The 14,206-nt window shown below is 35.9% G+C and overlaps 2 protein-coding genes and 1 long non-coding RNA gene across 3 annotated transcripts; 2 read left to right on the top strand and 1 right to left on the bottom strand.

Annotated features, from left to right (window-relative positions):
- The first annotated feature begins 242 nt into the window (after positions 1–242).
- On the top strand, positions 243–8,456 carry LOC107870547 (microtubule-associated protein 70-2). Its single transcript, XM_016717113.2, has 11 exons — positions 243–697; positions 1,346–1,431; positions 2,869–2,934; positions 3,021–3,191; positions 3,286–3,456; positions 3,586–3,741; positions 3,838–3,984; positions 4,107–4,178; positions 4,268–4,798; positions 4,883–5,070; positions 7,952–8,456. The coding sequence occupies exons 1-11, from the start codon at positions 481–483 to the stop codon at positions 7,989–7,991; spliced, it is 1,845 nt and encodes a 614-aa protein (XP_016572599.2). The 5' UTR covers positions 243–480; the 3' UTR covers positions 7,992–8,456.
- On the bottom strand, positions 5,723–6,598 carry LOC124898739. Its single transcript, XR_007055488.1, has 2 exons — positions 6,216–6,598; positions 5,723–5,955 (listed from the first exon to the last, which is right to left on the bottom strand). It is a non-coding gene; the product is annotated as an uncharacterized LOC124898739 (long non-coding RNA).
- On the top strand, positions 8,114–11,129 carry LOC124898461. Its single transcript, XM_047412107.1, has 2 exons — positions 8,114–8,231; positions 10,693–11,129. Exons 1-2 carry the CDS (start codon positions 8,114–8,116, stop codon positions 11,127–11,129), a joined length of 555 nt encoding a protein of 184 aa, XP_047268063.1.
- The last annotated feature ends 3,077 nt before the right edge of the window (positions 11,130–14,206 follow it).

The following is a 14,206-nucleotide window of genomic DNA, read 5'->3' as shown; positions in this document are numbered from 1 at the left end:
ACAAGCTTCCATTATCCATATGTCTGGAAAAGAATCAAATTATAAAAATTTCTTGTATGCAATTGTACTTTACATTTTTTACAAGAATGTCTATACTTTTTTAATAAATTCATTAATAATTTAATAACCGCGCAGCAAATTTAGTAGTTGTTAAATTAATTAAAATTAGTTATTTCAATTAAGGGAGACAATTTTGTTTAGTTTGATAATATTAAAGTTAATCAATTAATCAAAAGCAGAGGGGTCTTACATAAGCAAATTCTCTCTCTCATACAGAGTTTGATTCTGACCTCAACACTGAAGTGAGAGAAACAGTTGAACACAGCATTTTTAAACTCAACACTCTCTCTCTATATAACAATTAATGCACATGAATATCTACTAATCTGGATAATCATTTCTGTCTCTATATATACACACATTTTATAGCACATATGAATTAGTATCTTTCACTATATACAACTGTACAGATCGGAGATAATGGAAGTTTCCGGCGACCTCACCTCGCCGGAGCTGATTTCCGGCGATAAAAGCTACAGTGTGCGAGACACTGCAGTTTCGTTCAAGGAAGGGAAGACTTACCGGAGAAGAACGTCGACGATGAGGCCAAGCCTTGACGCCGACGAGTTCTTAAACCTTCTTCACGGATCGGATCCGGTGAAGTTGGAGCTTAATAGACTGGAAAATGAACTAAGAGGTCGGTATCCTGACTAACTGTCTCCTTCTGTTGAATGAACTAAGAGCTATTTTTCTGTTGATGATGGAGAGGCTCCGAGTAATTGGTAAAGTTGATGATTAGTCTGTTACACATAGCGGGAGCCTAGTGCACTTGATTGGTTTTTTTTTTTTACTATTTTTCTGTTAATGGTGGAGAGGCTCGGAGTAACTGGTAAAGTTGATAATTAGTCTGTCACACATAGCAGGAGCTAAGTTCACCTGTTTTTTTTTTTTTACTATTTTTGGGTTAATGATAGAGAGTCTCGGATTAACGGGTAAAGTTTATGCTAAGATTGTGACAAATAGCGGGAGCTTAATGCATGGATTGCCTCTTTACTTTTTTTTCTGTTAATAATGAAGAGTGTGGAGTAACGGGTAAAGCTGATTATGATGTTTTCCTTTAGGGACCCCACATAGCGGGAGGTTAGTGTACCGGATTGACTTTTTATAATTTTCTGTTAATAAAGGTGAGTCAGGGAGTAACCAGTAAAGTTGACCTTTTATAAGTTTTTAGTTAATAAAGGAGAGCTGTCCTTCAGGGAGACCTACCCACAGCGGGAGCTTAGTGCAGCGGATTGCGTTTTTATAATTTTTCTGTTAATACTGTGTGAATATGTTGTTATTGTAGATAAGGACCGGGAATTGTCAGAGGCTCAAGCGGAGATCAAGTCATTGAGATTGTCTGAGCGGTTACGAGAAAAGGCTGTTGAAGAGGTTTGCTGCCTTTTTACAATGTGACATGATATGAAAATTGAAAATATCTATTTTATGCTTTCAGATATATTGATGTAATTTGGTTATGGACTGCTATCGTGCTGAGAGTATGATTTGAGTGAGGATAAGAGGAAGTAAGAAAGTGATAAAGTAAACTTTTCACTTTTGACATCTAAAACACTGAGTTTAAAGATCAAGTGTAATCACGGCTGGGACTGTTGAAAAAGACGGGGGCTGATTGGGAGAGGCATTGAGTGTGAAATGGGAAATGACTACATTTACGGGAAAAGGCTGCTGAAGAGGATTTGCTACCTTTTACAATGTGACATCATATGCAAATAGTATCTACGTTATGCTTTTGGATATATTGATGTAATTTGGTGATCAACTGCTAACGTGTTAATAGAGTATGATTTTGAGTTCCTTGGGATAAGATGAAGTAACCCCTTTTCATTTTTGACATCTCAGTAAATGAGTTCAAAGGTCAAGTGTAATCACAGTTGAAACTGTTGAAAAAGACTAGGATCGACTAGGAGAGGCATTGAGTGTGAAATGGAAAATGGCTGCATTCGCAGAGTTTGGCAAGAATTGTAGGAGTTGTGAAAAAACTAAGACAAGAGGACAAAATTTTGTTGTGAATCTTGTTACAGAAAAATATATGGTAAACCTATATGACTCAAACTGCATATCTGGTGCCTTCAATATCAATCAGTTCTTTTCTCGTCTAAATTCAACCATTTTGGAAAAGGTCTTGTTTGAATGAGATTTTCTGTTATGTGATTGAATTAACTTTTAGTTTCTGGTTTAGTTTGGGAAAGGCGAGCAAACAGAATGCTGTCCGAATCATTTAGACTCAACACTAGAGGATTCATTGAACAACATTTAAAGAAATTGCGAATTTTACTAATCTTAACGTTATCTTTGTGAAGGGGAGACTTGGAATAACTGGTAAAGTTGTCTTCATGTGACCAGGAAGTCACGGGTTCAAGCCTTGGAAACAGCCTTTGGCAGAAATGTAAGCTAAAGCTGCATACAATACACCTTTGTGGTGGGGTCCTTCCTTGGACCCTGCGCATAGCGAGAGCTTTAGTGCACCAGGCTGCCCTTTTTTTTAATGTTATCTCTGTCATCATGCTTTTTGTTTTCTTTTTTTTTTTTAATTGGGAAGGCAGCTTGTTCCAAAATAAGAATAGCTTCGTCCACATCAATTGTTGAAAATTGCAATCAACTGATAGTTGATGTGCCAGTCTAGATTAGCTTTTGTATTCATGTTGCGTGTTTTGGCAACATAGTTCTTAGCATTACCGTTGCATATCTGTCCCATAGGCACGTTGAGTTGGGTATGTATGACTACTTTTGCTGTGCTAATTTTAAAGCTATTCATTATTGCTAAGAACACAGGCTGATATTAGAGTTAACTATTTCCTATGATATTAGCTTACAGCTGAGTGGTCAAGGGTTGATGAGAAGCGCAAGCTGACAGAATCTCTATTGGAAAGCAAGGTGCTAACTCAAACTCTTCCCCATAAAATTCCTTTTGTTTTTGTTAATGTGCTGTTTTAACTGTGAATGCATTTCTTGCTTTGCAGAATCTTGAAATTAAGAAAATTAATGAAGAGAAGAAGGCATCCATGGCAGCTCAGTTTGCAGCAGAAGCCACCCTTCGAAGGGTTCATGCTGCTCAAAAGGACGATGATATGCCTCCAATTGAAGCCATTCTTGCGCCTTTGGAGGCTGAACTCAAGGTTGCCCGTCAGGAGGTCTGTGACAGTATTTTTGATCTGGCTGTGATTATGTATATCCTTACCCTCATAGAAGGATATTTTCTCATTCTCTTGCCTATCGTCTCCCTAGATTGCAAAGCTACAAGATGATAATAAAGCACTGGACCGTCTTACTAAGTCAAAAGAAGCAGCTCTACTTGATGCTGAGAGAACTGTGCAGTCAGCATTAGCAAAGGCGTCTATGGTGGATGATCTTCAGAACAAGAACCAGGAATTGATGAAACAGATAGAAATATGCCAGGTACGTTGATCATAGAGATTGTGCTTCTGCTGTTATGAACATTAGACCAATTTGTTGACCAATTTGTTGTTCTTTTGATTTCTAAATCATCCTTCCCTTGATTGTGTTTTTCATACAAACATACATCAGGAAGAAAATAAAATATTGGACAGGATGCATCGACAAAAAGTTGCAGAGGTTGAAAAGCTTACCCAAACTGTACGTGAGCTTGAAGAGGCCGTTCTTGCTGGTGGTGCTGCTGCCAATGCTGTCCGGGATTACCAAAGAAAAGTTCAAGAGATGAATGTAATCCATCCTAGCAAGACTTTAACAGAATATTCTCAATATAGTTTTTACGTAGATAATCCTAAAGTGGAATGCTTCTACTTATCTGTTCTACAGGAAGAAAGAAAAACTCTTGACCGGGAGCTAGCACGTGCCAAGGTAACAGCTAATAGGGTCGCTACAGTGGTGGCAAATGAATGGAAAGATGCCAGTGATAAAGTAATGCCTGTTAAACAGTGGCTTGAAGAAAGGAAGTTTCTGCAGGTTTGATAGTTTTCCATGACTTCTACCATATGAGATCATAGGGGCATCTTGTCCTAATACAACTGAATGCATTCTGAATAAAGTAAATGAGCGCACATTTGGTCTCACAAAATGTTATGCAGGGTGAGATGCAACAGTTACGTGACAAGCTTGCAATATCTGAACGAACTGCTAAGTCCGAAGCCCAGTTGAAAGTAATATCTTTGTCCAATAGATAGTGTATCTTAACATGATTTAGATTTACTATAGTTTGTTTTTATCATGACCTTGATAATTTCCTCAGGAGAAATATCATCTGAGGCTCAAGGTCCTCGAAGAAACATTGAGATCAACTAGCACAGGCACTCGCACTACACCAGATGGAAGAAGTTCAAGCAATGGTCCTTCACGCCGGCAATCATTGGGTGGTGCTGAAAGCATCTCCAAATTAACCTCCAATGGCTTTTTACCCAAGAGATCACCATCATTTCAGCTGAGATCTTCTGGGGCCAGTACAGTGTTGAAGCATGCAAAAGGGACATCCAAGTCTTTTGACGGTGGTTCAAGATCAGTGGACAGGAGCAAAAAGCTTCTGAATGGAACAGGTCCAAATTTCAACAGCAGCAAGTCCTGTGATGGGACTAAAGATAATGAGACTGAGAACAATTCATGGAAAGAGAATCTAGATGAAAAACATGATGACTCACAAATGACAAGAACCGAAGATACTGTGCCTGGAGTATTATATGATTTGCTGCAAAAAGAAGTAATTGCTTTAAGGAAAGCTGGTCATGAGAAGGATCAAAGTCTTAACGACAAGGACGATGCTATTGAGGTTAGTTTGATTGCTGATTGGTATCATGACTACCTCAACTCACTCTGATTTTCTACTAAGCTTGATAGTATTCTTGTGTTTCAGATGTTAGCAAAGAAAGTGGATACTTTAACAAAAGCCATGGAAGTTGAGGCCAAAAAGATGAGAAGGGAAGTCGCTGCAATGGAGAAGGAGGTTTCTGCCATGCGTGTTCAGAAGGAACAGGAAAATAGAGCAAAAAGATTTGCAAATTCTAAGGGTCAAGTTAACAGTCCTCAGCCACTTCCAGGAAGGTATGTCTTAAATTCTGTCAAATGATTATGTCGAAGAAACTTCAAGTCAGTCTTTATCACTAAGGGGTCTTTTGGTTGGGAAAGAGTTATCTCGGGATAATTAATCCCAGGATTAGTTATCCCACCATGTATATGGGATAACTTATCCCATCACTATGATGTAAATGGTGGGATAAATAATCCCAGGATTAACTAATACCTCACACCAAACATGGGATAAAATAGTCCTTCATTTTATCCCGGGATTATTTATCCCGAATCCTCACATCAAACTACCCCTAATTATCTCCGTACCTGCTCATGCATGTGAAAACCCTCAACTCAGACTTAACATTCAAGAAAAATTTCTTTCTTTTTCTTCCTTCTAACTCTTTGTTTGAATAGGTATGGTAATTAATGTATTAATTATTAAAAAAAGTAGCCTGGCAATAAAATGGTGCCAGGGATTTTACACAGCTCTGAACCTTTCTGTACAAAAACAAAAAAGAAAGATTTCTATATGTACGAACAACCTATTCCTGAAGAGATTGAGCATGCTATTTTCGTCTCTAAACATCCTGAAGATTACACCAAAAGCCTAAAAGGCATAAACTTTTAACTTTATCTTCTGTACCGATTCTGTTTTTTATTCATAACATCAAACATTCCTTTCTTTCCATAATACCCCGCACAGACGAGCTGGCACTTGGCTGCTATTCTTCTCTTCCCTGTTACACATAAAACGCCTGCTGCAAATTGTCATACCTATCTCTGAAGATCATCTTGAGTCAGTCATGCATCTAGTGCCACTAGCCACAAAAAGGAACTGATTTTGTAGGGTGCTTTGACTTCCACAGCATCTTCCAGGGCCAGCAAGTACGGTTGTCTCTTCCACTGCTGAGAGTCCTGTAGCAAGATTAACAGAGAAGAGCCCTTTTTCTGCTTAATCCCTACTATATTGTTAGGCACTTCCTCCTTCAAATCACTCATTTGTTGAACCATTGCAGAAACTTCATAATCAAAAGAATTCCTATTCTTATACTATATATAATCTAAATATAAACACCAGTTGTTGCTATTCCAGTATCTGATACCAGATTTCAGCATGAGATTAGAAATATGAAGGTCCTGCCATTGAATAATTCAAAAAAAAAAAAAAATATTACCTAACCAAGCATCTTGTCAAAACTGTCTTTCATTCCAAACTTGATCTTCGAGTTGATGGCAAAAGTAGACCATAAGATGCAGATATGCTTCCTTAAACCTAGTCCAGGGAAATGTTATCTGGGCCTGGAAACTGAATTTTTTTTTTCCCCATATTTATCTGATATTACAGTTGTGTGATCTTCTTTCTGTTTCACAAATTGGTGGACCCAAAGATGTAAGATATGGGTCAACTAATTTGTGAAACAAGAAGCAGGCTTACTCAACTAGCCTCAGTTGTATGAGGCACAAAACAAAGTTTCTCATAAGCTGCTACTATATCTCCACAGCCACTTCATTAGCAGACAATTGTTGTGTTACTACAAATTTCTAACCTTTATGGTTCATGGCACCGAACTCATTGTACTTTTGAAGTGATTGGTTCCAAAATACATTTGTTGAAATTTTAGTAATTTTCCACATATATATCTATGTTCTGAGTTAAAACTACTGTGTTCAGGTAAGACTTAGGACCACCTATCTTGGAACTTTTTTTTCTTGATAAGGCAAAGATTTTATTAAAAACACAATCGACTTGATACTGTGAAAATTCACATGTTTCTAGCATTGTTGATCCCTAACACATAGTGGTAGCGACTACTTACGTAAATAATTCGAAGTGGTAAAAGCGCAACGTCGCTACGTGTAATGTGTGGGATAGGCACACATCGCAGGTTTGAACCTTACCGCATACAAAAGCGTGATATTTAAGTGGATCGAGGTAGAGGGCTGAACCATTATTCACCGAGTTTTGAAAGTGCACCCTTGACCTTGGTATTTCTTGGTTGCCAATTCTTTTTGTGTGTGTGTTGTTGAGGCCCTAAGCAATGATCATAGTGGAAACAGATGAATATTACGTGGAATATCTGTGCTTAAAAGTTATCTAACTTGTCATATTAAGACATGAGGCATATATTTTGAAAAAAAACATGGAGGGAAACAAGTCTGTTGACTTGTACAGTGGATGGATTAACACTGGAGAATATAACTCATGAACAATATTAAGAGAGGAGCAGTGTAGTGAGCTTCTGTTGTGGTTTATTTCATATAGAGGACTTACCCTCTTTTGCGCTGTTAATTCATCCGATAACGTAATTTGTCGAAAGAGTCTTTAGACTAAAAAGTCAAGACTTAGAGTATAATTTTTTTTTTATTAATCATTTTGTAAAAGAAATTTTGATAAGCGATATATAATTTTTATACCAGACAAAAACCAACATAGCTTCCATCCTGGATAAGCAATTTCTGTTGCTAAAGTTGAACGCATGTGGGGGTTCTAAGGGCACAATGTTTCTCTAAGATGGCAGTTAGTAACTGAAAGGAATCATAGCTATGGTGCTAGTTTTGGATCTTCAATTTTGATATGAATCATTTTTTTTTGTTTGGTTTTGTTAAATGTTTAGTCTTTTATAGTTTTGACAAATTAAAACATGGTGTTTCTAGGCAATGCAGGTGCAGCCACAAGGGATAATTGCTGCAGTTCCCAACTTGTAAAATTCGCTAGCTAGCAAACTAACCTAGGATTTTTATGCTTTCCATTTCTAGCAACCCTCTATTTGGCTTAGTTCATTTTTCTCCTGTTACTACTCAGTCACCCTTGCAATGAGTGCTAGAAGAAGCACTGCAATGTAGAACTTCACCGTGCAAGTCATCCAATTTTATGTGATTTTAACTTCAAATAACATGTAATTATCTACAGGAATGCAGCACGGAATGGGTCAATGCGAGGCACACAATAACATTCGAGGAGAACTCCATCAGCAGCTTTAAGAAGCAATTCTGCATAGGCTTGCTGTGTTCCTTCCCTACTTTTACAATTCTCCTACTTTCTCTAATGGATGATTGTAAACTTGTAACAAGCATGTCGATGCCTGTACTCGCTGCTTTCTGGTTGTGTCAAGATAAATATCTCTCCAAACATGGGAGGACAACAGGTGGCAAACATTCGGGGTGTGCCTCCGACTTTAGCTATGATGCAAGTATAGTTAGCAATCAGCAGGAACGGAACTGAAGCAATCAAAGTTGAATTAACCGTTTGTCAGTGTTTCGAGTGGCAGTGATTGTATGATTGTATAGATAGCTTGTTTGCATTTACTTGGCCTGCTTTTTCCCATCATGTTTGCAATCTATATTTGTAATCTGCAATCTATATTGGTTCAGGTTTGTCAATATTCTATGAAGATTAGACTTTTTGCCCCCTTGAATGTGTTCCATTTTTTTTTTTTACTATTCTCGACCCAGAAATTTCTCAATAAATAGTTTTGAGTATTTTTGGTCCTCTAATCCTCAAGCCTGAGGTGTTTGTTTTTTTGGTTAAAAATTTTGAAAGTATATATATATATATATATATTAGAAAATAAGCTCCTTAGAAGTAAGGAAAATAATTTCCTTAATAGAAGTAGGAAAAACAAGTGGCAATGTCTCCTGCCGCTCTCAAATCACTCGCCCCATCAAATCTCACAACCTCCACCTCCTCAATTTCTTTTCCACGCCCACCCCAGGTACATCAAGGGGCCTACCCCCAGCCGCCCCACCCACTACAAACCCCCCTTGCCCTTCCCCTTCCCCACCATAACATGCACCATTTTCTGCCTGTTCATTTTATTGTTTTGTGTTAGATATACAAATATTATTAGGATAACATTTTTTTTTACGTACAGCGAAAGAAAATAAGTAAGAAACAACATTTAGAGATCTAAGATTGATTTTGCAGTTGTTTGCAATACATAGTTTTCCATGCACTTTATCTTTCCTTTCAATTGGGAAAATTATTTAAATTTTTTTCGGTTTCCTACTAAATGCTTGCTATGAAATATCTAACAATGAAATTTTAAGCATGCAAAATACTTATCACATAGTTAATTTTGGATTCTTGTATCAGAAAATTTTAATATTTTGATCAATGAAACAAAGATGGAGAAAGAAGAAACCAGATGTGGATGTGGGGTTAAAATCATACAATTACGAAAAGAAAACTTCAATGCAAAAATTTCATATTTAAGTTAATGTATTATATCGGTTCAAGGTAAAAATTAAAGAACAAAATTTATTGTGTTCCCCAAATAAGTTATATCACACAGCTTCCTAAAAGGTGAAATTTGAGTCTCTGTCAAGGAAACACAGCGTTTTGCTTTATTTTTATGTTTTGATGACCGACTCGTTTGATATGACAGATAAAGATAATTTATTTGAAAAATTATTTTAGGATGAGTTTATTGCATATTATTTGATTAAGACAAATTTGCAGAATAATTTATTTTGAGATTGTATTGTTATTTTTATTTATATTGATGAGGGTAGGATAATTTGTTTCTCAATCAAATCAGCCCAAAAGGTACTACATTTCTTGTCCTTTTCATCTTCTTTTTCTTTTTTGGAGAAAATAAATGAAATAGTGATCAATGACTGATGAGATGATGTTTAGTTTTTCTCAATAGGTTTTAAGTGAATTTTAATTGTTTTGTTGTTTAATTTTATGTTCTTTGGTTCTATAATCTTAGAAATTAAGAGATTAATGAGGATATCGCTCATCTTATTAGAGGGGTGGAAGAAATGAAGGCTCGTATCTGGTTTGTGATATGTTGTTTGATAATTAAAGACTTGGGGTGTGTTTGGTAAATGTTTTCCATGGCAAATATTTTTCAAGAAAATATTTTTTAGAAAAAAAAAAAAAGTTGTTTCTTACTTATCTTCTTGTTTTTGATACACAAATAAAAAATATTATCATAAAAGCATTTATATATATCTATTTATACAAAATAATGAAAATGAAATGGCTAAAATGATAAATATTGTGGTGGGCGAAGCAAAGGGCAGGGGGTTGTGATGGATTATGGATGGGGTAGGTGGAGGTAAGGTGGGGGTTGGGGTAGGTGGGGGTGAATGCTAAAGGAGATATGTGAGAATAATCTGTAATTATATCATAGTTATCTGTTTGTACAGTTGTAATTCGTTATTGTATCATTTTGGAATTATAATTAGTTGTTGTAGTACTTTAGGACTAGGTGTTGTATTGGTGCTTATATATTCTCCATTATCTTATGAATAAACTATCGCTCTTCTCATTCTCTATCCAACATTAGTTGTTTTATGGTATCAGGGCTCTAAAAGCTCACATGAGTACGATCTCAATTTTTTTTCGCTCCAACCCTAACTACTGCCTTGCGCAAAAAAATAGCCACCATGGCTACTGCTGTTTATGCAGATAACACTACCAGCAACATTATCATCGTGCAGTTTAATCCTGCATCTCAACTACTCATCAAACTTGCAGGAAGCCACAACTTCACTACCTAAAAGACACAAGTGTCAATGCTCATGCACGGACATAACCTTTTCGATCACCTTGATGGCACAACTGTTGCTCCTTCAACCACACTTACTCCAAACAATGAAAACACTCTTAATCCAATTTATGTGAACTGATTTCGCCAAGATCAGCTTGTTCAAAAGCCATCTTGGCATCAGTAAAATCTACACTTGCATCTACTGTTGCAACAGCCAAATCGGAAAACAAAGCATGGGCATCCCTACACATTGCCTTCGCCGACAAATCACATACTAGAATTATCAGTCTCCAAGATCATTTATCCCGTATTACCAAAGATTCTCGACCTGTCACGGACTATCTACGTGACATACGTTTGATTGCTGATGAACTTGCAATTGGCGGAGCATCGATCATAGATGTGCAACTTACTCTACGAATCCTCCAAGGCCTTGGTCCCAAATATACCGCTATTTCTGCAGCTATTCAATGGCGTGAAATAATGATCACCTATGAAGAACTCTATAGGAAACTTCTTAATCATGAGATCTTTCTTAAGCAGGAAGAAGCCAAGCAGATACCACCAATCATTGCTACAATTGCTCAATGAAATAACCAAGAACCTTCAAGAAACAATAACAATTGAAAGCAAGGAGGTAATACCTCACAAGGTAGCCAACATTGCATTTCCAGACAGCCCGAGACTCATCAAATACCCAACAATGCCTTTCTCATCAAAATCAGTAGCCCTAAAATACTAATAATTTCTTAACTATCAACTCTGTGATTGCCCCAGTCACTCTGTCAAGGTGTGTAAATCCTAGTCTCACAATTACTTGCAGGCTTGTGCTAATTATGTTACTCAGTTTCTACAGCAACAAGATCCATGGATTGTTGACTCTAGAGCAAACCATCAAATCACAATCGATGTTTGTAGTTTAGCCACTTCTCAGGATTACAATGTACCCAACGAGATCTCAATAAAAACTGATAATACTATTTCAATTTATCACACTGGTAACACTCACTTATGTGCATCAAATAAAAGCTTCAAACTAAATGATACCCCTTGTGCTCCAGCCATTAAAAAAAAGTCTTCTCTTTGTCTTTAGATTTTGTCATGATAATAAAACATCCATTAAATTTTTTATGTTTAATTTTTTTGTGAAGAATCTGACTACGGGGACATCTCTAGTGATCGAATAAAATAGACATGAACTGTATGAGTGGCCGCAAGAGACAACACGAGGATTAGTAATGCAACACTTTGAGTTTGGGAGGAGATAAGTGAAATTCACCTAAATCGAGTTTGAGAGACGATTGGGTAATACATATCATGTTAGATTTTGCATGCAAGACATCGAAACAGTCTGCTAAGCACAAACAACCTGCGGAGTTATGCATTTATGGAGAACACAATCCTATTGCTCATTTCATATCAATCACAACCCAATTAACCAATAATTGTTACTATTACAACTTACTTTTACAAAATACTTGTTTTATTAACATAAATTCCAGTTACATTAGCAAACTCTTGATAGACTTTCGATCTATTCCTTGTAGGATCGATCTCAATCTAGTTGGTTCTATATTTATTCGGCAATTATTTTATACTTTATTGTGATGTGTAATTTGAGTGACATCAAATTTTAGTATCGTTGCTGAAAAATATGGTTACGAATTAAAAGATTGAGTTTGTGAAGTTATTGGTTTTGTTTGTTGATTTCTGCTTTTCTGTTGTTTCTAGGGAATATATCGGTGTATGACCAATACTTGGATTCAAGGTAAGCTCTTGATTTTATTTGATCCTGAATACGAGAGAACTCTGAGACGGAATCAAAAGATGGAAAAAAGACAGAGTTTACAATCAAGGAGCCTTGGATAAAGGATTTCATGTTGAACAAGCAACATTGAATCGCCATTTCAGCATGATGTTCAGAAAACTGCAGAGCAAGTTACTACTCGCTTAATGGTTGAGGAGAATGCTAGGCAAGCAGCTGATTGTAATAAGCAGCCAAGGAGGAAGAGCTAGACAGGAAGAGGATTATCGTATATCTGCTCTTAAAAAGGACAAAATAAAAAGAAACAGATGACAACATTCCATCTAACAATATTTGCCAGTGTATGATGATCCAGAAGAAGTATGTTGAACCAATTGAAACAGGTGCAATTATTCCTTCTGAATTGCCCCAAGGTACCAAGTTTGATATTGTGAGTGTTATGATCCAGTTGTTGAATTTGAAAGAAATTTTTGTTGGCCTAACTACTGATGATGTGACCATGCATATCATAAGTTCAGTGGGGATCTGCACTTCATATAATTTTTCTAGGGTGAGTCAAAAAGCTATACGACGGAAGTTATTCTCATTCTCTCTGGCAGGGGATGCGACTTGTGGTTAGGTAAGCTACCCCTTAGATCTATCACCACTTAGAATGAGTTAATGACATAATTCTTGGATCAACTTTTCCCAACCTTTAGAAAGTTGAAATTGAAGGATGAGATCTATAATTTCAACTAGTTTCATTCAGAAGCACTATATGAGACATAGTTGAGGTTCAAGAAGAAGCTGTTGAATGTTTTAAATTTCAAAATCACGGTAATAAACTTGCTTAAGATATTCTACATGGTCTTGAATATTAATACCAAGGTGTTGACTCCCAATTTTTCTCTCCATGCTTAAAATTAATGTCTTCAGGCTTCCTGATCGTTACATAGCACAAAATGCAATTTTCACATATATTTTTACAATTGTTAATAAATTATTGATATTCATCCTTACTTTGGAATTTTTATCAATTTACTTTCATATTTTTTTTACTTTTTATAATTTGTTGTTAATTCTTTGTATATTGAATTTTTTATCAATTGATTATCTTTTAACATTTTTACAATCATCTACACATGTGCACGATATGAACATCATATTTTTATAATATTTTTAAATTAATTGTATTTTTTTAATATTTTTTATATTTTTTCATAATTACAAATCAATTTTTATATTTTACAGTCCGCAAATGTTGAGTCGGATCAATTATTTTTGTACAGTATAATAATTTGATGTTTTGTCACATCTAACAAGGATCACACAATAATGTCTTGTCATATCTGACAAATTATTGATAATTGCCATTACTTTAGAAATTTTACAAGTTTAGTGTCATATTTTAATTTACATAAGTATCCTTAATTCTGTAAATTTTAGAATTTTTATCAGTTTATTATTATTTTAATATTTTTACACAGTCATCTACATATGTACACAACATAACACTACAATTCTCTTTTACATATTATAATTTTAATTGCTTATAGCATAATATATTTTCTTAGTAATAATTATATTTGTTATATATATCGATATTTTTATTTTTGTACCTCATTTAATACAATCTACAGAAATAATATTGGCTTATTTTAATATAAAGAATAACAAATCAGTTGTTAGAGTCCCACATCGGTGGGTTAAAGGGTCTTTGGTCTCCTTATATGGTCTTGGGCAATCCTCCCCTCATGAGCTAGCTTTTGAGGTTGAGTTAGGCCCAAGGTCCATTTCTTTATCATGGTATCAGAGTTAGGTCCACCCAATTCATTGTTTTCGATATTGGCACCCCGTCTTATATTATCCACGCTCCAGATATCCAGCCCTGGGCATGGTGGGTGTTAGATTCCCACATCGGTGG

Source organism: Capsicum annuum, chromosome 5 (assembly GCF_002878395.1).
Source record: "Capsicum annuum cultivar UCD-10X-F1 chromosome 5, UCD10Xv1.1, whole genome shotgun sequence".
Taxonomy (NCBI): domain Eukaryota; kingdom Viridiplantae; phylum Streptophyta; class Magnoliopsida; order Solanales; family Solanaceae; genus Capsicum; species Capsicum annuum.
The sequence above is the reverse complement of the archived record's forward strand: the minus strand, read 5'-3'. Positions and strand labels throughout refer to the sequence as shown.

Coding starts and splice junctions, on each gene's coding strand:
- LOC124898461 (XM_047412107.1), top strand. CDS start 8,114: ATGTCGATGCCTGTACTCGCTGCTTTCTGGTTGTGTCAAGATAAATAT. Junction 8,232..10,692: donor CGACTTTAGCTATGATGCAA/GTATAGTTAGCA, acceptor CGCCAAGATCAG/CTTGTTCAAAAGCCATCTTG.
- LOC107870547 (XM_016717113.2), top strand. CDS start 481: ATGGAAGTTTCCGGCGACCTCACCTCGCCGGAGCTGATTTCCGGCGAT. Junction 3,742..3,837: donor GAAAAGTTCAAGAGATGAAT/GTAATCCATCCT, acceptor TCTGTTCTACAG/GAAGAAAGAAAAACTCTTGA. Junction 4,799..4,882: donor ACAAGGACGATGCTATTGAG/GTTAGTTTGATT, acceptor CTTGTGTTTCAG/ATGTTAGCAAAGAAAGTGGA.